The following is a 23861-nucleotide window of genomic DNA, read 5'->3' on the forward strand; positions in this document are numbered from 1 at the left end:
GAAAATCAACGAAGCCACTTCTGAAACCTCGACGTTCCGTAATAACATCGAAATGGGCTTCTAAAGTTTTCACATTTTGTCTCGCTCCTCTCTTTGACTCGCCCCACTGAGCGCCGCGCACCGCTGGCTGTTGAGGTGGTTAGTTTCTGAAATCAAAACGCCTTCACCTCAGTGCGTATGCAACACGGACATCCATCGAGCCCGAATAGTTGCATCCAGACATAATGATGAACTTCGTTTAGTATTAATCGTACAAAATGCGAAAAATTGTTTAAATGCTTAAAATTGTTTCTCTTATATCGTTGCTTATTGTGCACTGGAGAAAAACACATTGGATCTAGAGTCGAGACTCTCAAAAACATCGACAAGAAAAAGTACTCTTGATTCAATCAGAATCTAGCTTAAATCAAGAACCAAGCCTCTTAATTCAAGCGGATTTCGTTTTGATTCAAGCAAAAATCCGATTGAATCAAGAGTCCTTTTTCTTGTCAATGTTTTCAAGAGTCTGGACTCTAGATCCAATGTGTTTTTTCCCCGGTGAATTACAAGCTTCATTAATGACACGTTTATGATTTCCTAGGTGCAATGGCGAAAGCATAGCACAATAAAGTCCGATAAAAATATTAGTGAAAATTATATTATGTTTTGCTTTTTCCCTTCTGAAATGTGAACCGAGCTTATTATTTGTATTCTATTACGTGCCCATACATTGCTGAATTCAGACAAACCAGCAAAGATATCTCTGAGCGGTAATTTGAAAAGAGGAGCTGACCACGTAGTGCAATTAAAATAATTAACTTTAAAATAACAAATTCTTTAACTTAAAGGGGGTTTTTTTGTCTTTTGAGTAACTGAAGCAATGCTTAATTTCCTGACGATAGGTAACTCAAAAATTGTATATTTACGATTACAGGTCCTTCTTCCAATGCCTATCAACTGTCCAAAGGAGATATACGATTTGATGCGTGAATGCTGGCAGTGTAAGGATACCGACCGACCGACTTTCCGGGAGATTCACCTGTTTCTCCAACGCAAAAACTTGGGATATAAACCTGAAATGACTTAAAGTGCATTTACTTATAAATATACACATTGTGTTACCACTCTTGGGTAGAGGATCATGGACATCTTCTTGCCATTGTATGTAAGCCACTGAAATGGCTCCTGCAATCATCACTTTCTTTCATTGAGATTCCATGTCGCAACATCAAAACAGCAACGGTTAATTAAATGCTCAGATATTTGTCAAAAATAAAATCAATTCAGATACGTGCAGCGAGAGATTGTAAATTCGGTTCTGTCTAAATATTAAAAAAGAATATTGAAGGAGACATGAAGATTTATTGTTAAATTTGATTTTTTTGTCTTGTTTTGATACAAACTTTGACGCGTTATACGTTTTATTAACGCTCAGGGTATTTCCGGTAGGTATAATATTTTTTCCGCTAAAAAACCTCTAGTGCTATTTTTCCTTCAAAAACGTTATAAACATATATGACTGTGCTGGATGGTGCGTCCATAATGAGCGCCAAGTAATAATGATGTCAGCCTGGACAAAATGTATTCACTAACTGTATTTGTTTTGAATTCCGTCACCGCAACGCCAATGGAATCATTTCATCTTTTTCCTAATTTTACTTCTATGAAACTGGTGAAATAATTACCATACTAGTGGCTTAATTCATTGGAATTTATACTGATTAATACTTCCACTAGATGAAAAATAAATTGAGTAAAAAAAAAATAAGTGAAGGCACGGTACATTTTTTTCATTTAAAACAATGAAGTCAATTTTGTGCTTCATTGAGATAAATGAAGGTTTTATTAATGGCGGAATCCCAGTCTTAACGCCATTACTATGGCTGAATCGTAGTATGGACTTGAATCACCAATCGATTGTTAATGACAAGGAATTTGAGCAAAAAAATGTTCGACATGGTGCATAAAATACATAATCAATACTTAAGTATACTCTGGTTGCGATTTGTTGCATAAAGATGGACACTAGGAGTTTGAGTCAAGTGGTCTGTATTATTGCTTTCTGTGATGTTATTTAGTTTTTAAGCTAGGAATCAATTATTATGATTGTAAAGTACATCTTGTAATTACTTTAATTTATTTTCTTTTCAGTTGAACAAATATTCTCTTCTGACGTTGTAAATAACACTAATTTTTTACATAAAAAACTTGATCAGTTTTTCGAGAAGAACTTTGAAAATTTTAATTTTTGCTGTCAATGGGTCAGTTGCGCTGGTCACAGAATCGTGTTTTGATGTTTGATTCTTGTAGATTAGCTGAAAACAATAGGATCTGCCTCAACCGCAATTTTCTACGTTCAATATTAACCGAGATAGCGCCCTTTGAAAAGTTGGGTTTTTTATGTCATCCACCGCGACAGTGACATCCTTGCCCTGGTAAAAATTGGCAGTAGAATCTGTGTTCCAAAATACCATAGACCTACAGAAGGCTGTAAGATTTCCAATAGCTTCTATAGCCGGCTACACAATTTGTTATAGCCTTTTATAGCCGATGGCGATTAAGCAACAGCCAGGCGATAAAGTGTATGCTAAACGTTGCTAATTACGGATGCTAGGACTTGGTGAATTTTTGGAATACTGCTCTCTTTTTGGGCCGTGGTATCTTGATTTATTTTGCGAGGAAAGCTCCGTACTTTTGATGGATGCCTGCCATTACTAATATATTAGAGCGCCTTCAGTTTCGTATGATACCGTGCAATACCTCGAGTGTGAAATAGTTGCTTCAAGCGCCGTGGCAGGCGGGCAGCCAGCGCGAAACACGCATTGGCGCCTGCAAACCTAACAGGGATACTTCACGCGTTGCGCGATGCGTGAAGTATCCCTGTTAGGTTTGTAGGCGCCAGTGCGTCGCCGCTCCGCTTTGTGTTGGGCTCTAATATTTAAGCTGACGGAGTCAGCGTTATTCAACTCATGATTTTGAAATGTTTGCACATCCTGTATTGATTATTCTAATTTTAATTGATGAAAAAAAATATGTATTAAAGGAAAATATAATGTGTGTTTTGTAAATACTAGGGTGGTTCCGTATCAAACTTAATGATTTCCAAAGCACACGAATTTCTACACAATTTCTCGTAGCCTTTTATAATCGATGGCGAAAAAGCAACAGCCAGGCGATAAAGTGTAAAGCCCGGCGATAGGAACTATAGCTCGGCTGCATAGGTAATTTTTTATCACTTCGTATAGCCCGGCCGTATGATTTTCTCCGCATCCTACAGCCAGCTATATGATTTTCTGCAGCCTTCTTTAGCCGGCTATAAGAATTCCTACGGTATTTTGGAACGCAGCTCTTATCGCCAATTTTTACCAGGGTGGTTTCTTCCTCTTTTGTTCGATTAGTGATGCAGCAGTGGGTGCAACGCGAAATTTCAGCGACGTTAAACGTATACAAACTGAGGTGAACTGACTGAGCGCCTAATCTCCTGATAAGAAGATCTGTAAAGTGTGAATCCGTCTGTTTCTTGGGTTTAATTGCGTTTAACGTCGTTGAGGTTTCGCGTTGGACCCTCTGCATCACTGGTCGAACAGAAGAAGCAAGAGGAAGGAACCAAAGATGTCACTGCCGCGATGGATGACGGCAAAAACCTGACTATTCAAAGGGCAATATCTCCGTTAATATTGAACGTAGAAAGTTGCGGTTTGGACAGATCTTATTATTTTTCGCTAATCTACAAGAATCAATAATTAAAACAAGATTCTGTGACCAGCACAATTGACCCATTTCTACCCTTTGATCGAATCAGCTTTAGTGAGCCACTTCGGGACATCTCCTGCTGAACTTTTGATGTCGACACACAGTTCAACCCATGCAATCTTAAGCAAGTTTAATGTGCATGCTACCTATCTATCTTTGTACTCAAACCGAGGACAATAAATTGAATTTGTATTTCATTCTGTACATGTGATGTGGCGTGAGGAAATCAAATCAACAAGTAAAATGGGCGACTAGACAAAGTCTTAGCAAGAAAAAAAAATGCCCATGTTTTATTTTTCCTTCAAACTTATAAGTGTAGAAAACGATTTACACAATGGGAGGTCTGATCGTGATAATATCAAATATGTTTCACGAAGATCGAATAGTAATTAGTTTATACAAATAAGGTTATTTGCAATTTGCCATTTCACCTATGTTGATTAAAACAGTTATACCTTGTTTAGAGGTTAATGTTAATTCCAGACTTCTCGTTCTGTAATTTGTTTTCCTGGGGAGACTTCGAATAAAAAACATGTTGCAAATGGCTTTAAAACATAGACTCTACGCCAAATATGTTTATTAAATTTTCCAATTTTACAGTGTAACAGAGGACCCGCCATCTTAATGCTTGTAGCTACTTCGAATGCTGAGCTGACGATAGCTGATTTTCTGTCGCGCTGGTAATAAAACATTTTTTCGACGATTTTTCGCCCGCGCACTTGTTTTTTCGAGTAGTTTACGTCCACGGGTTTATCGGCAGGGGAGTTTCGGTCCACTAACCAGTTGAGACACAATGTTAATTGGTCCACATGTAAATACAAACGACAATTGCTCACGACATTTTTGGATGAAAATGTATAATGTCTTGGAAGAAGGGGGTTTGCTTGTTTGTTTGGTCCAACGGAGAAAAATATAAAATTGAGATTTTTGGTAAAAATGGGGGAGCGTCAGTTTCATGAGGGAAAATTCACTAAAACTCTCCACACCTCTTTGGTGCACAGGACTTAATTATCTTTCAAGAAAATCCCACCATGTTATACCTGAACCGGATAAACATTTTGATTTGCCTCAGGTAAAGGCTCTTGGTTTTTCCTGTGTACGATAAGGTCGCGACGGCGCCGGCGTGCCGCAATGCTTCGGGCTACTATTTCGCCACGGAGGTGTTGCACAGTATCATCGAGACTGAAGGCACCCCAACGTATCATGATTGATGGCATCTTTCAGAAGCACGAAGTTCCCTCCTAAGTAAAATCTAGTGACGGCGACAAACAGAGAGCGGTAGTTGAGAAACTTACTAAATTCTAATACCTGTATTCAATAACCAATATTTCAACTTTACCGCCGAGAAGATTTCATTATGAATCAGTAAAAAAAATAATGCTTGTTAAAGAAGAAAATATGCTTATACTTATAACAAGTTAAGTCACTTCGGGGTTGCCAGCCGAATTATTTTTTTCCATTCCCTGACTTTTCCCTAACTTTTCCCTGACTTTCTAATATTTTTCCCTGACTTTTAAGTATGGATCTGACGCAGTCTGTTAAAGTGAAATTGATCCGGTTGATCCCGCAACGCGAGCCCGAGACCGCCCTCGCCTAATTCCACGAAAAATCAGAAAAATCCCTGACCAACATCGAAATTCCCTGACTTTTCCCGGTTGATTTTTCATCCCTGACTTTTCCCGGTTTTCCCGGTCGCTGGCAACCCTGTCACTTGCATCAAGCAGAAGCCCGCTCTCATTCAGCTATCTGATCCTTGATTCAAAATAAAATCGTCTTGACGGCACACTCAAGAATGTTTCTACCTAAGTCGAGTCCGTTTCTTCCCTAATAAAATTCAAAAATTAAGCTAAACGTTATTAAATACGGATGCTGGGACTTAGTGAGTTTTTGGGCTGCCGCTCTCTTTTTGTACCGCAGCATCTTGATTTATTCGGCGAGGAAAACTCCATACTCTTAAAGGAATGTCCGTCATTCTTAATATGATGGAGCGCCTGCAATTGCATATGATACTGTTCAACATCTCTGTTGGGAAATAATTGCTTGAGGTGCCGTGGCACGCTACGGCGCAGCGCGGGCAGCCGGCCATCGCGAAACGCGCATTGGCGCCTACAAACCTAACTGGGATACTTCACGCATTGCGCAATGCGTGAAGTATCCCAGTTAGTTTTGTAGGCGCCAGTGCGCGTTATTCGTGCTGGCAGCTCGCCGCTCCGCTCTGTGTTAGGCTCTAATATTTAAACCCGCGGAGTCAGCGTTTTTCAACTCATGATTTTGAAATGTTTGCACATTCTGCATGGATTATTCTCATTTAAATTGATGAAAAAAATAAGTATAAAAGGAAAATATAATGTGTGTTTTGTAAATATTAAGGTGATTCCGTGTCAAATTCAATGATTACCGAGGCTTTTTAATTTTTTGTTTTACATTTTGTGCTTTTACTGTGCTGCAGCGTGGTAAACGCGCAACCAAACGCTCAAAATTGGACGTATCTGACTCTAAAAGATCGATGTACAAATGGGCTAAAACTAAAGATCGCGTGCTTCTTGGCTTTTTCCCCTCTTTCATTCAATTTTGTACAGTTTCTTTCAACACAACTGCAGTTCATTCAGATTAATATCGATCCCATCGCTTGGCAAAGGTTTTACAAATATTTGCCACGTTTGAAAAAATGTTAATTTTTTTAACATGAAGTAATATTTTCATTTTAAAAAAAGAAAAGGATAGAATTAAAACCAAATATTCACCAGTGAAAATTTGAAAAGATGAATAAGAGGTAGGAAGTAACATTTCATTCAAAAAATGAGTTACCATAACACCTTCTTTCCTCTCAATTGTCGATATAATTTTACAGACGGACTAAAATATAACGCTTAGACCAAATCACTACTGCTTATTTTATACGCGTGGACATAAACTACTGGGCAACACAGGTGCGCGGACAAAAAATCGTTGACGGACCGTCCTGAAATCTTCGCGCTCTAAAAGTGCGTTACCTAATTTTAAGTGAACTCTACATTGCTCAGAGGCCCATTGGATTGATGTTTAAATTGAATGTCAGATTTTCAGGCAAAGTTTCGTTGTGAATTATGTAAAAAAATATTTTGCTACTTGCGGAACATGTTCGTACTCTAAATCTTTCAATTATTATCTTCACTTTTATTGGTTGATTTTTCAATTAATTAATTTATAAAGCAACAGGCAATTTTCGAGTTAGTCCAATTTTTGTATCCTCCACAAAACGTATTGACTTTCTTGCCAGACTGTACATTATACAGAATGTCATCTGCAAGGATAAATAAGAGTGAAATTCATACAATAAAATCTGATAGATAGAAAAAAAACGAAAAAACGAGGAAAAAAACCGACCCCAATGAATATTTATTAATTTTGTATTTTTGTGATGAATGAATAAATCTTTGACTTACTTGAAACGTTATTGATGGCTATTTTTGTTCAACGTCTTCCTTTTCTGGGCATGGTTATTTATTTTCCAGCTCTCAATCTAGTTTTATTTATTTATTTTCTTTGTCTAATTTTTTTTTTAGGAGCGCACAATTAAAACAAAAGAAATTTTCAAATCAAAAGCACTTACAGCGCTTCGATACGATAAGCTGCGCTTGCTTCTTTTGAAGTTATCTACTTATTAGTAAAACCATACAATGTTTTTTTAAATCAAAACTTGGACTCGGACACAAATGTTTATCTGGTGGTCAAATATTTCTGCTCAGGTTTGTATTTCACCGTTAGAGAAAAATTGCAATCGAACACCTACAATACGACGGTAAAACTACTAAACCACGTATCTCGGTTTGCGACGTCGCAGACTTCCTGTCATACTTTATTTTTTAAATGAAAAACTACTTAACATCCAGTCTTGAAAATTTCTGTGATTTTTCCTCTTTGTGCGGAGAAAAATTCCGTGAAAATTTCAAGGAATGATATTGATTTGGTCTACTTCAAAAAAATAAAATGTGAGCGTAGATTTTTAAACACCGCAAACGAGATACGTGGTTTGGTAGTTTCACCGTCGAATACCGTTGCGGTAAAATGACGTTATACTGTCAATGAACACTCATTACGCCGGTGCTCATTTCGTCGCTCCTCTGGCGTAAGAGCGTATCTCTATTTCCACATGAGTCTTGAAACCAGTGGCGTGGCGTGAATTGCGATATATCGATTGTCACGCCGTTGAAACCTATGGAAAAGGATCGATAAACGGGGTGTTTGCAGCGAACACCTTAATAATCGATTCTTTACCATAGGTTTAAATGGCATAACAATCGATAAATCGCAATTCACGCCACGCCACTGCTTGAAACGCATAGAGTTGTACGTAGAACAGGGCTCACGTGGATATCGAGACGCGCTCTTACGTCAGAGGAGCGAAGATTTATCACTACCACTCCTGAAAGGACCCTGCATGGAAAGCCAAGGGATTCGGCGCTGGTTAAATTATATATGATGTTCCTCATGACCTTTTAAGCATAATATTAAAAATTGAGCTTTATACGTGCCAATTTTGAGAAAATCAGGGCAGAAAACTGAATTTTTATGCATTTAACAGAGAATTTGCGAAGGTCTGAAATCTTGTGATTTTCATCTTTAAAATGATACTACTAGGAAAATTGAGTACGAGGATATCCTTGGTTTCTAAATTGAACAATTCATTGGAGAAAATAATATGAAAATAACCTAACCTGCTAAAATACATGTGTTTAAATGGAAAATGACGCCAGATGACGTCATAGGTGGCACATTTTCTCACTTTTAAATCTATTTTTCTCAAATTTTCCAGGTCAGAAAAAAATTATGAAAAATATTGCGAACTCAGCTCATTAGGCACTCTCGGATGAAGCAATAAAGTTTTCGTGTGCCAATTCTCAATTGCGCACTCGCAACACCATAGAAGCAGTGGCGTGGCGTGAATTGCGATTTATCGATTGTTATGCCATTTAAACCTATGGTGAAGAATCGATTATTAAGGTGTTCGCTGCGAACACCCTGTTTATCGATCCTTTTCCATAGGTTTAAATGACCTAACAATCGATATATCGCAATTCGCGCCACGCCACTGCATAGAAGTGATCAAGAGAAATTCTTCTTTACTTATCGGGCGAGAAGATAAAACAGACAAAAATAACTCAAGTTACTTTAATTAATAATAGCGTACGGCATAGCGTCCGCCATGTCATCAGTTTCCGAAAAAAGGACCCACAGGCCCGATACAGCAATCTTGATATGAAATTGCTGGAAAATTGACTCCTCAGCCCCGTTTATGTAAACACTGGCCGAAAAAAGTTTGAATTTTTAGGCTCATAGTGCTTAAGGGTTGTGGAGAATATTACATCCAATAATACGAGATTTACCTGGCACTTCATTTTTGTTTTCAGTGCAAGGTCCTTTCTGCTGGATTTTCCGATCGTAAATCAAAATCGGTAGTACTATAATTCAGGCGGAAGAGACAGATACCAATTACTGGCTTTCTATAGAGATAAATGATAAAATCTGACTTCGTCATGGACAAATCTTTTCACTTTATTAATTAAAATATAATTTGAAATGGGTATACAGTGCATTCATGGACAATCAGCCATGATATCTGAGAAAATTACAAAAAAATAATGATAAGACACGCAAGAAAATCTTGGGGCAGACCCGTAACAAGAGAGAATGATACAGAGGAATCCGATATCGAATCCATAGAAAACAGTATCAATTTAACGGTATGAGAGTTCAACAATCATCTACGCTTATGGCTTTGAAATTAACACTATTACTTTACGTGTTTCGTTGTAGCTTAAGCTAACCTTCCAGTTTTTATTGAGAAACCGAACTATGTGTTAACAAATTTTAGAGAGAGCATCGTTCCGTACATAAAAATAACAGAGCATGAAAATAAGGAAACTTGTGAAATGAAAAAGGCAATTTTGCGACTGACAAAACTTGAAAATCTATGAATTTATAGCATGCATCTCACGACAAAGGAGCTGATTAAATCGATAGATGCAACATGATATTATTGTTGCTTAGTTTGTTGGGGTCATACACAACAAATTACATGTATATAGTTGGTGACATATAATTGGGAAAAAACGGATGAGATGCAGAATATTGGGAAAGAATCATTGATTAAATATAGCATTGAAGGCGTTGCGGATTCTAGATGAAGATCTAGAAATTCTTAACCAAGCGTCGGTTAAACAGAGCTTTCCTGTGACACCTCTGTGCCTCCGCCAAGGTTCGATCAAGTTCTGTTAATAATCAACCCGAATCTTAAAAATGAAAGAGTGCTGGGCACTCAACGAAGCTGTCCCAGCAGAGAAAAATTCAATTATGTCTCATGCAACATCATAATTAATGTTCTGATGAGAGAAAAATCAACTTTTACATTGCTCGCTATCTTTCCTGAGTCTTGTCATATCCCTCCAGGGAACTTCCAGTTCAGGAGCTGGCTAATGTTAGTTTGAAAGAACTGAGTTATCTTTTGGAAAATGTTCAACTTGTTGGGATACTATTCCCCGATTAAATAATTTGAAAAAATCTGTGCTTCTGAGTAGTCCAGGAATGGATCACAAATCGCCGATTAGAAGAAGCGATTACATATGAGGTTTTATGTGCCTACGTTGATATTAGGGTGTCTGAGACTCCCAGCATGAAGTCCCCAAGAATCCCTGTACGTTGCCCCCCCCCCCCCCCCCGTCCCCCATCGACCTTTTTCCGGTTTTTTACTATTTTGCTGAAAATTAGAAAATACAAACTCTGGCTCAAGCTAGAAAGGGAGTTTGTATTTAAGGAAATCGCTACGATTTGTAGTGACGGGGAAAGCATTCATATTTGGACTCCTTCGCCCCCCTCCCCCTACCCATACCCTCAACTTTCCCCTTTCGATCGCACATCTGTTTCACGAACCAGTAATTAAGTGCTCGGTCTCGCGTGGGAGGACGGCACAGTCCCGTACAAACATGTTTCAACGATTTTTGAAATCGTAGCAAGGGGATTACGAACGCAGACGCTGGTTCGTTGAAAATGAGAGAACTCTACAGCTTCTCCTCCGTTACAAATCAATCAATGTTAAATCAAGATTCACACCCCCTCCTCCTGTCACTTTGTCAAACTTTGTCATTACCTGATTCAAAGTTTGAAACTGCGTCCAGTAACTGGGATACATCCCAAGAAGAGGAAGATATCAGAAATTGCGCATATTGTCATGCAAATTGTGCAGTTAAGAAAGCTGTAGCCATGTTTAAACGATTCCCGTCGGATAACGAGTCAACGCCCCCCCCCCCCCCTTTTCCGTTGAGTTACGGTTTTCGGGTGTATATTTTGTTTGCGAATGACTTAACGGTGCATATTGTATTCCTTATCAATTACTTTTCTTCCAAAATGTGTGTTTGAAGTTGTCTAAATACGTATGCATGCTTTCAGCATGAATGATATTTTGTAACTGAAAATGTGTCCGAAATTCTGACGAATGAACGCGTCAAGAATGATGGATCACTGATGTATCTTCTTTCTTATCGACTAATTTGCAGAACTTCTCAGAGAGGACCTATTTTTTACCGCAGGCTTCGACCGCTCTGTCGGTATCGACACTTGCCGAAGAAACTCAACTGCTAATTTTCAGGAACTTGTTGAGAATCCTCTATTTTGGCTCGAGACATGTAAATTTATGGCTCACATTTATGTGGTGATCATAAACTCATTTCACCATTGTCTATACCCAACCACGAGTGCACAAAAAATTTCCACACTGAATTTAGATTTGTTATCTTCAATATTTACCCGGTAAAGGGACGTTAATATTTATGCAAAATCTCTGCTAAAAACTATTCCATGTAATTGACTTAAATCGTAATTTGCATATTTTTTATCTTGCACTAATTCATAAGTGGAGTGAAGACGGTCCAACCAACGAAGTGCTCTTTTCATTCTAGGAAGCTGCCTGTGTTTTTTCATTAAGACGGTACTACACCATGCACACAGAAAAAATAATAGAGCAATAAAAAAAGATAGCCCCAAAAGATGCATGTTTAAAAAAGTTAAAAATAAAAGGGCCACTGGCAATCTTCGCCCTCTTCTTGATATTTTTCACATTCAACCGGTGTCAATTTAAAATTTGAGACTGGTTTTAATTCTAAAACATGATTATCATTCCGTTGATAAAATATTTGTAGGCGCAATTTATGCAAATTATCAGAATCTAAAAAATCGTGGACAAAAGTGTCTGGTTTGAGTAATAATTTGATAGTACCAATACCAATAAATAATCGTTGTATTTTTTCAGGTGGTTGAGCAATTCTTAAATGGCTAAATATCTATGAACATGAGAGAATAATACAGATTTACAGATCAAGAAATTATTTTTAATTTCAGCTCTAGAATTTGATAAAAAGAATACACGTACACTAAGAGCAATTTCAAAATTTAGCCTCTCTAACACGAGTAATTCTTCATTTTTTATTTTGTTTTTTCTCTGTTTCATCGAAACAAGAACCAAGAAGACTAATGAATTATAACGCATAGAAGAGTAAGTAATTGCACTCTTAGTGCAGCGCTGCGTGATTATGAGTAATTCTCGCACTATAATAATGTGAGAAGGCGGTAAGGCCGTCAAATGAAGAAAAAAGTAATTTTTTACTCTTAAAGGTACGCAATCTTAAATCTTGGTTTCCATAGTAAAAAAACATGCAAACATACAGTAATAATGGGAGTATATAAGAAAATTCACCCAAGAAAAGCCCTTAGTTTTGCGGAAAAAATGCCGCATAGACTGCGGCATTTACGCGATTTCTTCTTAGGAGTAACGGTTGAAGAATATAAGAATAATATAGAGTTAAAAAAAGTAGATGTTAATTCAAGTGTGTTTGTGAGTAATGTATATGCGGGTTTTTGTTATGTAACTTTTTGTTTTTTAAAATTTGAAAATTTAACTGTTTTTGAAGAACTGTGTGAATGTTTAGATTATGAATATTTATTAGTTATAAGTAGATGGTTATTTACGCCATATTGGCAATTAGAAATAGACTTTAAGAACATGACTGAATATTATAAAGACTTAGATTTTATGTTATCAACAATGAAACCTATTATAGATAAAGTGATTTTAAAAATGAGAAGAGAAAGAACTGAGAGGCGGCAGTTGGAGTTGAGGGAGCAGAGAGAGCAGCGGCAAAGGGAGCAGAGGGAGCGGAATCGATGTTAAATGTTTTTTTTGGTGAGTGGAAATAATCTAATCACTTGGAATCTATAGTTTGTTGGAAAAATGAGAGCCAGTCACTGCACGTCTGCATTTGTTTAAATTTTAACTCTTAAAGGTACGCAATCTTAAATCTTGGTTTCCATAGTAAAAAAACATGCAAACATACAGGAATAATGGGAGTATATAAGAAAATTCACCCAAGAAAAGCCCTCAGTTCTACGGCTTTGCGAAAAAAATGCCGCATAGACTGCGGCATTTGCGCGATTTTTTCCTAGGGGTAACGAGTGAAGAGTACAAAAATAATATAGAATTAAAATAAGTAGATGTTAGTTCAAGTGTGTTTGTTAGTAATGTGAAAGCGGGTTTTTGTTATATAACTTTTTGTTTTTTAAAATTTGAAAATTTAGATTTTTTTGAAGAACTGTGTGAATGCTTAGATTATGAATATTTATTAGTTATAAACAGATGGTTAATTACGCCATATTGGCAATTAGAAGTAGAGTTTAAAAACATGAGTGAATGGTACAAAGACTTAGATATTATGTTATGGATAATGAAACCACATATAGACAAAGTGATATTAAAAATGCGCAAAGAGAGAACTGAGAACAAAGATTTTCATGGTAAATGTTTTTGGTAAGTAGCGCATGTTTTTTTTTAAAAAACCGGGTTCCAATCTAATCACTTGGAATCAATACTTTCTTGAAAAGAAATGAGAACCAGTCACTGCATGTCTGCATTTGTTTGAATTTCACTATTAAATACTATATGCTCATCCAATGTGTCGTCCTCTATCCTACAACAATTATTAATTCCTACCACACATTCCTACCTTGCCAACAAAGGCCTACCTAAGGCCATTTCAAACAATCCTGAGCAACTTTTCGAGGCAGTTCGAGCTAACTCACCGACTATATTAAGTGAAGAGATAAAATTTTGTCTATACAAAATAATAGCCAAAAATTTACTTTTGTACTGCCGTCATTGTTACGCGTTTGATACACCACGAAGAGAGTCAACACCAGATTTCGGCCGTCGATAGTGGCTCGCATCAAATACAACAACGAGACTCGAAAGCTTTTCCTGCCGAAGTATTTAGCCGAAAAAATAAAGGATGAAGATCTCGAAATTATATACGAAAAAACCCTCAACATAAAGTACAACGGAGCATTCAGGGCCACGCAAAATTTTGAACTAATCGATAGGGGGTAAAATGTTCTTCCAACATGCTCTCGCATCAATGCGATGACTTTGGTACGTATGACCTGGAGGAAAAAATTCATTTCTTCCGGAATACTTTCCCGCCAGATAGTTTTAAACTATTCTGTTTCGTATTCGATCAATTTATTTGGTGTATACAACCATTACGGGATAATGATAATTCTATTAAAATTCTTTCAGCATCAATTCTGTACCCTCTGCTTATGGATTGTTTTGAGGTGCCAGACAGTTACATTTTTATGTACCGACACGCTTATCAAAATTGTACCTATTATAATAAATATAAAACCGTCTTGACGCCCTTGGAGGGTTCAAAGATTTTTGCCAAGATATTTCTCAAAAAGATACGAGACAGGCTTTATCGAATTCGAGGGATACTTCATCCATTCATGGGGAACCCATCCACTTTGGATAAAATAATAATCACTTCCAGGAAAGTAAACAACAGTTGGGGGGGGGGGGGGGGTTGGTGGTGATATGGCTAAATGACAACACTGCAACATCGCATAGTCCTGTGTTCCCCAGGATTGTTTCATGTCCTTCCAAACCGAGGATAGAGATAGCAGCGGCCTGATCGTGCGCGAGAGAGGGAGATATGTAGTCACTGACGTTAGGCCTAACCACCCCTGTCCCTTCCTCTCGCGGCGACGGCGCAGCACAGGCGACGCAACCGCGTGGACCGCGAGCTCCACGCAATGGCCGGGACCTGCGTCGCACCTCCGGTGACTTTGTGGGAGTGAAGGCCTTTTTTTATGGACCGCCCGCTGCACCGAGCGTTCACGCTCCCGGAACCGCGGGGGGCTTTAAGAGCCTTTTTAGGCTTTTCCTAGCTACGGGGGCCACAAGGGTCAGCTAAGACTGACCAGTCAGAAGTAGCGTCCTTGCAACAACACCATATCAGCCGGGCATAAGCCGCAAGAAGTCGCAACGCCATGTCGCAGTATCCCTCTCCCTGACCAAGATCAACCAATGGGCCAACTTGGGGGTTGGCCGACGAAAGTGGAACGAGGTGTGATGCATAAGGGCATTATCATGCACCACTTGGCATAGCATCACCCACTACTCATCGCTCATTAGCACCGGTCTAAATATGCGCTGGACTCTACCAGCCCTCGGGCTGGACCATCGCATATTTGAGCCCGATGCAACTGATCGATGGGATCTTATCTCACCTCAGATTTCGACATCTTCACGGTTTCAACCCTTGTGTGTCCGGGCCGAGGTTGTTCGGAGTTCCGTTTGCACTAGCACTCTGTGTTTCTCATTTCATTCTTTTAGCGTTGCCGACCCTTTCCCAGGGCCCGCATCACAACTGGTGGCAGCGGCGTTTCGCTACCAACGCCCCCGATCTCTTCTCCCGTTGAGAAGAATCTTGAGAGTCCCGACTCTCAACGAAAAAATTCCCAAAAATACCTGTGCGGAGGTCTACGAAATTAAAGTTCTTTTCCTTCAACGAGAGGCAAATTAAGGAAGAGCTAACGGCCATTCTACAAAAAGCCTAGAATCAGCCTTACCTGACGGTTTAACAATAGATGAGATTAAAAGAAAATTGCGATCCTTTCCGCTCACAGCAGAAAGCGCTAGGACCTATTCTTATACTTGGTTCACCGTAATTATCTTTCTCCTGACATTGATTTTAGGTACAGTCATAACCTACCTATACTTGCGAAATAAGAAACCTAATCAAACTCCTCGACCGAGAATAATTAGATTCTCACAAATCGGTCAACAGGAGGAGGACTTAAATTTTGAACTAGCACAGCCGGCGGAATTAATGTAGTCTCATCAACCGCTTAGGCTCATAAATTAACTATATTCCTCTTTGGTGAAGGCATACATACTCCCGAATAACTATTTTTCAACTATTCTGATCTTCATTTTATTAATCAAAATTATTCTAGAAAATGTTAGAATTATTATACTTGTAAATTTCAGGAAAAATCGCTTAGGCTCACGCGTTATTTTTCTAGGTGAAGGCATATCATTTTATTAATCAATTTTTTTTTCAAAAAGAAAATTTTTGAATTTTTTGTAAATTTCAGAATTGGGAAAAATTCCCTGTAAATCCTCATATGTAAAAACCAACTTAGTACAAACTTCATTTTAGGCTTCAATTTTTACAATACATGGAACGAAGACGGCTGCGGCGAGGGCGCCGCACTTTGGGGCCCCCCAGACTTGTGATGCATAAGGGCATTATCATGCACCACTTGGCATAGCATCACCCACTACTCATCGCTCATTAGCACCGGCCTAAATATGCGCTGGACTCTACCAGCCCTCGGGCTGGACCATCGCATATTTGAGCCCGATGCAACTGATCGATGGGATCTTATCTCACCTCAGATTTCGACATCTTCACGGTTTCAACCCCTGTGTGTCCGGGCCGAGGTTGTTCGGAGATCCGTTTGCACTAGCACTCTGTGTTTCTCATTTCATTCTTTCAGCGTTGCCGTCCCTTTCCCAGGGCCCGCATCACACGAGGGATGCGAAAAGAGAGTCCGGAAGGCCGGAAATTTGTTCAATTCTTTATCAAACGAAGAATATTTGAATTATGTAAAGTTAAGACATATTGAGACTTATGACTCTTATTATAATAATTTAAAAGTATGGTTTTGTTATTCATCCTATATTAAAGTTACATTTAGTGGTAGTATAGAATATTAATTATTTGAGTGTGTAAATACTAGTATTTTAAAAGACATTAATTACATTTTATTATCTCCATTTTGGAGAAGAATTTTTTACTTTAAAAACATGGAGGGACTAGATGAAGAAGTAGACACTATGTTTTGTTTATTAAAAAATGATGTTGAGCGTGTGTTAGCTGTACGGGAAGGAAGGGCGCTCCGGTGAATATTTTTTTTGGTGAGTGGAAATAATCTTATCACTTGGAATCTACAAGGCGCACGACTTGGCTCTAGGAGACTCTCTGAAGGATGTGATCAACATGCTTGTGGATGCCCAGAGAGAAAGGCTGTACGCACAAGAAAGGATCAAGAGGAGGAGGGAGTCGCCGTGGTAAGTGAAATAGTTTGTTGAAAAGAGAGTCCGGAAGGCCCGAAGAACGGGGATGAACTTCACTCTCGCAGCGATTACAGAGCGAGATCCACATTATTTTCTCCGGCTATTATTTTTTTAGCCATTTCGAGACTTGGTTCTGTGCTTTTTTTGTCATATTCAGTTTTTGTTTTTTTGCTATCGACATTTTTGCTTTTCATTGTCCATATTTCTTGAGCCATGATTATATTGCATTTCATTTCCGTATCTCGGATTTTTCTCGTTTTCTCCATCTCAACCCCGATATGTGGTGGAGAGCTCCCCGCGTCGCCCTCTATCCCGTTAACCTTATCAGAGGGCACCAAGCACGGTTCATCTGTCTGCCGTATTGATTGCCCAAGATTCTTTCTCTCATTGACATCCCTATAACTGCGCAGACAGATCAACCCTTGGGCGTCCGTCGTCGCACTGTAAAACACCGATTAGCCGCTGCTTAGATCGCAGTTCAGATTTCAACCCCTCATCAACACTCTTTCGTGATTCCACCCCTCGACCCCTCGTTTCCACCTTCGTCCAGCCACGTACGGCTCGTCGCTCGTCGACTCAACCCACGTCAAGCCACGTACGGCTCATCTTCAACCCTCGACCACTTCAAAACCTCACACGGTGAGTCTTACTCCTTGCCCGGCAGTAGCGTACAGTAAGCGATACATGTACGAATTCTTTTATGAGATTCTTTTTCAAGAATTATGGTCCCAACATTAAGCTCATTTACACAGACACAGGTGCCTATGCTGTTCTTGTCTTTACAGAGGATATTTGTAAGGATATTTTGGATGAAAGGGAATTGTATGATACTTCCAACTTTCCAACGGACCATATCAACTTTAGTAGGGCAAACGAAAAAGTTTTAGGCAAATTCGAAGATGAATGTCCTCCTAACATGATTATATCCGAGTGGGTTTGCCTAATGAGTAAAATGTACGCTTTTCTTGCAAAAAGTATGGATAATGATGATAAGAAATAGAAATCCTATATGAAATGTAAAGGAGTACAGACGAGCGTAGTCCAAAAAACTTTCAATTTCGATTTATGAAAGTTGTATTTGAAAATCGAGAAGTCGATTGTGTAACTCGCAGGATTCAAAGTAAAAAACTTCAGCAGTACTCTTTCGAAGTAAGAAAAAAGGCTCTAAGCTCCTCTGATGACAAACGATTTATGAGTAATTCTGTAGAAAGCCTCCCGCATGGCCATAAAGATTTAGTAAACTATGATAGTGACGATGAATAGAAGCATATCAGTCAATTCTACTCATAACTGCGTCATGAGTCATCCATCTAACGAAAGTGTTTTTTTTTTCCTTTCTTTCATTTACAGGAAAATAAAAAATGGCTGCTCAGTCCCCAGTTTTCAAAAATTCTCAAAGTTTTGAGAATGTAGTCTTGCCGACCCCCAAAAAACGACGCACTTCTGTACCATCGAAAAAAAAACCCGAATCATACGACTCTTTTAAGGAGGTACAACTACCGGTTCCCGAATTTCCCACTCGCGTTAGCGGTGCTGATCTAAAATCGGTAAAAAGATATCAGTTGAAAAAAATGGAGAAGAGAGAGACGAAATTCGGCATCCAATTAATGGCATGGTTTCAGAGGAAAGGGAAAGATTGCTTTATTTACCTTCCGAAAGAATATGCCAAGTTGTCAGATGAATACATCGCAAAAATCAATAAAAAACCTCACGATCTCATCTGTATTGGCCCATATTTCAAATCATACAAATTCGCCGTGAAACCTCGAGAATAATAGGAACGTCATAAGACCAAAGAAAAGGGAGAGAGTCTCATCATCTATCATCTCTGTTTCCGTGTAAGCATCTGCAGTCATTGATGTCCAAGGACTATTTTCGAATGAAAATGAATTTTTTTTAGAGAGGTTACGATCCTCTCCTCGGATGAGTCAGTTGAGCAAACATTTTTCTTTGAGCCACCGATGAATGAATTTCAATGTTTCAAACAGAACAGCTGGTTAACCAATCTCCATTACGGGCTTATGTGGGAAGACGGAGATATCCCATACTACAGAATTCCGAAAATTTTTCATGAAATACCGGCTCAATTTAATATTTTCTACGTTAGAGGGTTTCAGAAGAAACTCTGGCTCTTGAAATAAATCAATAAAAACATTTTATATGTGGAGGATGAAGGTTGTCCATCTCTTAAAAAAATAGTGGGGGCGAAAACATGCTTGAAAAAACACGGTAATTGTACAAGGGCCAATGCATATAAGATATTAGGTTGGATTCATTTAACCCAACCCTATTGTGTGGACACCCTCCCCTTTTAATATATTCAACGCTGTCTGATGAAACTAAAAAAAAAGTCATTATATTTTTACGAATATAAAACTTTTTTTTAGATTTATCAATCAACTAGGGTCTTTTATCTTTGAAAAATACAAAATGTATGATTCAAAGAAAAGAAGATCATTGGTTAAATGAACGTTGATTGATTTGTCGTAAAAAAGTATTCATTTTTATTAAATGACTAAGAAGACATTTCTATGAAACGGAAACTTTTTTCGCCCAATCAGACAGCATTTAACTTAACTACTGTACTTTTCCACTGAAATTACATTTCGTATGTTTCAGTGATAAAAGAAAAACGGAGATGAATGAAAGGCTATGTCTTGCGCATACTGCTGCTTACTCTCTTTCAGTAGCTACAATTTACGATCTCTTAAGCCTTCAAAACTTAAATCCAGAATTAAGAATCCATCTAATTCACTGCTTTGCACTCAATTACCTAACTAAGTATTATTATCTACATCAGCTTTGCTCATCTGACTGCAGACAGGTTTTTCATCTAAAATGTTCTGAAGTTCAGAAAAAAAACATCTAATCGAAAATAAACATTTAATCGAAGCTATCACCGGATACTACTTGTATAAAGTGAATTTTTATTCTTGAATCCTTTGTTTCCAGGAAAAATAAAAATTAAATGTCTCTTTCAAGCATCGTGAAAGACTTGCGGCATTTCCTAGCGAATAACCCTGAACAACTCGGCGAAGCAGTGCGAAGAGATTCACCGTTAAACCTTAGCAAAGAAGTTAGATTCTGTTTTTATAAGATCATTGTTAAACATTTATTTCTAGCAACCTCCCATTTTTATGGGAATGAAAAACTTGATTCCCCATTATCAGTACCAAACCACGAAATGGACCATTAATTACGATGCCGAACACCAGTTTCATCGGTCCCTTTTTACTTTCCATTTTCCCCGCGCCTTAAACGAGTTAGCCGCGTACGCGAGGCACGGACAGTTGCCCGATGGCACAAATTTTTCTACTCCGCCCGACCAACGACCGGCCCCTTCCCCCCTCGCCCCGTCCTCGCCCCGTCCTCCCCCCGTCCCTCAGCTCGGTTATCCCAAATTTTTGCAGAGGTAGTTCCCCTTTTTACGCGGGATCTAAGCGTCGCGCCGTGGAAACTTCCCATGAGGAGCAGCGTCAAAATCTCCACCGAGACGCTCACGACGCTTTGCACAAAGCGCAAATGGCTATGGAGGAGGCTTCAAATTTCCAAGCTCTTTTTCCCGAGAAGCGGCAACACCTACCGCGTCTCAGGTTGATCAATCCCGATCCCCCCGTCCCCCATCAACCCACGAACTTTGAAATTTTGTCCGAATTCGCCGCGAAAGTTACCAAAAAATTAAGGGATACGCGCGCGGATCCCAAAATCCAATTATCCCTCGCGAGAAAAATATCTGCCGAAATATTTGACGAAGATGATGATTTTTCCATGAAAATGCAGTTTAAAAAATGCATCCCCACCAGTCTATTTTCTCATCTTGTCCCCGCCACACATACTCTAAAAATAAATTATGTTCCTTTTCTGCGCTGTGTTGTTCGTGGTGTTGAGTGCCGTTTTCGGTCAACGTCTTCGCCACCACCGCCGCCCGCGTCAAAACTCGCGAAATGTCAACCGCGCCACACTTCAGCGACGTCGTCGGAAAAATCTCGGAGCGCGACCCGTCCAGCCCGTGAAATGGACCATTAATTACGATGCCGAACACCAGTTCCATCGGTCCCTTTTTACTTTCCATTTTCCCCGCGCCTTAAACGAGTTAGCCGCGTACGCGAGGCACGGACAGTTGCCCGATGGCACAAATTTTTCTACTCCGCCCGACCAACGACCGGCCCCTTCCCCCCTCGCCCCGTCCTCCCCCCGTCCCTCAGCTCGGTTATCCCAAATTTTTGCAGAGGTAGTTCCCCTTTTTACGCGGGAATTCAAACTAGACGCGGCGACGGAGTTACGCGCTTTTGAAAAAAAGCAGACGGAATTTGAGTCTAAGCGTCGCGCCGTGGAAACTTCCCTTGAGGAGCAGCGTCAAAATCTCCACCGAGACGCTCGCGACGCTTTGCACAAAGCGCAACAGGCTATGGAGGAGGCTTCAAATTTCCAAGCTCTTTTTCCCGAGAAGCGGCAACACCTACCGCGTCTCAGGTTGATCAATCCCGATCCCCCCGTCCCCCTTCAACCCACGAACTTTGAAATTGTGTCCGACTTCGCCGCGAAAGTTACCAAAAAATTAAGGGATACGAGCGCGGATCCCAAAATCCAATTATTCCTCGCGAGAAAAATATCAATTGTTAATTTTTGTCCTTGACCAATTCTTGGGAGTGTCGTGTCGGATGGCCACCTCCGAAACATTAAGAAATGGAATAAATACATTCTTCAATGGAGAAAACAGATTGAGTTATAATTATAGCGAGAACTGTAAAACATTGGAAGTCGTCGGTGATTTTGGCCCCTTCACCATCAACGGTTACCGCGGCTACGTTCGTATGTTTGATCCGGGATTCCAACGTTTTCAATATCTATTAAAAAGGAGGAGACATATCGCGAAAACCATAATCCGTCCTCTATGTACCGTAGTAAGGGAACCTCAAAAAACATACATCCATCTTCGTAACACGCGCGTCGTTTAGAATTTTATATCCAAGGAATTTTTATTCTTGAATCCTTTGTTTCCAGGAAAATAAAAAGTAAACGTCTCTTTCAAGCATCGTGAAAGACTTGCGGCATTTCCTAGCGAATAACCCTGAACAACTCGGCGAAGCAGTGCGAAGAGATTCACCGTTAAACCTTAGCAAAGAAGTTAAATTCTGTTTTTATAAGATCATTGTTAAACATTTATTTCTAGCAACCTCCCATTTTTATGGGAATGAAAAACTTGATTCCCCATTATCAGTACCAAACCACGAAATGGACCATTAATTACGATGCCGAACACCAGTTTCATCGGTCCCTTTTTACTTTCCATTTTCCCCGCGCCTTAAACGAGTTAGCCGCGTTCGCGAGGCACGGACAGTTGCCCGATGGCACAAATTTTTCTACTCCGCCCGACCAAAGACCGGCCCCTTCCCTTCCCCCCGCCGTCCCTCAGCTCGGTTATCCCAACGTTTTGCAGAGGTAGTTCCCCTTTTCACGCGGGAATTCAAACTAGACGCGGCGACGGAGTTACGCGCTTTTGAAAAAAAGCAGACGGAATTTGAGTCTAAGCGTCGCGCCGTGGAAACTTCCCTTGAGGAGCAGCGTCAAAATCTCCACCGAGACGCTCGCGACGCTTTGCACAAAGCGCAACAGGCTATGGAGGAGGCTTCAAATTTCCAAGCTCTTTTTCCCGAGAAGCGGCAACACCTACCGCGTCTCAGGTTGATCAATCCCGATCCCCCCCCCCGTCCCCCATCAACCCACGAACTTTGAAATTTTGTCCGACTTCGCCGCGAAAGTTACCAAAAAATTAAGGGATACGCGCGCGGATCCCAAAATCTAATTATCCCTCGCGAGAAAAATATCGGCCGAAATATTTAACGAAGATGATGATTTGTCCATTCTATCCCGTCGCCTTGAGTTTTCCGATGCTGCCGGAGCTGGACCCAGCAATCGCGCCCCGCCATATGCGGTTACCTCCGCGAATCGTGACAATAATCTTTCGCCCCTCGAATTACCCGCGCGTCGTTTAGAATTTTATATCCACGGAATTTTTATTCTTGAATCCTTTGTTTCCAGGAAAATAAAAAGTAAACGTCTCTTTCAAGTATCGTGAAAGACTTACGGCATTTCCTAGCGAATAATCCTGAACAACTCTACGAAGCAGTGCGAAGAGATTCACCGTTAAACCTCAGCAAAGAGGTTAAATTCTGTTTTTATAAGATCCTTGTTAAAAATTTATTTATAGCAACCTCCCATTTTTATGGGGATCAAAAACTTGATTCCCCGTTATCAATACCAAACCACGAATGTAATAAAAAATGTATCAAGGATCTCAAGCGTCGCTTGAGGTTGATTAAAAATATCATGTCAGGGGAGGATTTCGATTTGTTAATCTTCATTATCGATCAATTTTTTGGTGTCTCGTGTCTTCTCACCCCATCGGAGGATTTGAGGCGTGAAATTTGGAGGGGAGGACAGGGGGATCGAGGAGTTCAGAGAGAACTGCATGGCATTGGACTGAATTGGAAATTTTAACACATTCACCATTAAAGGATGCACCGGGTATATCCGTACGTTCGAGCCGAATTACTACAATTTTCAGGTCTTATTAAAAAGAAGAACACGGATAGCAAAACGCATTATTGAAGCCTTGTGTAAGAAACCAGTACGAGTACCAATGGAAAAAAAGAAATGTATTCACATTCGTATTACGCTC

The 23861-nt window shown here is 39.6% G+C and overlaps 1 protein-coding gene across 1 annotated transcript in view; it reads left to right on the forward strand.

Moving 5' to 3' along the window:
* LOC109042988 (discoidin domain-containing receptor 2) overlaps positions 1-7168 on the forward strand; it is a 217899-nt gene extending 210731 nt beyond the window's left edge. The window contains exon 18 of the mRNA XM_019059994.2: positions 914-7168. Coding sequence (XP_018915539.2) covers positions 914-1066 — 153 coding nt within the window. The 3' untranslated portion in view covers positions 1067-7168. The remainder of the gene's footprint in view (positions 1-913) is intronic.
* The last annotated feature ends 16693 nt before the right edge of the window (positions 7169-23861 follow it).

This window comes from Bemisia tabaci, chromosome 6, assembly GCF_918797505.1.
Source record: "Bemisia tabaci chromosome 6, PGI_BMITA_v3".
In the NCBI taxonomy this organism is placed as follows: Eukaryota; Metazoa; Arthropoda; class Insecta; order Hemiptera; family Aleyrodidae; genus Bemisia; species Bemisia tabaci.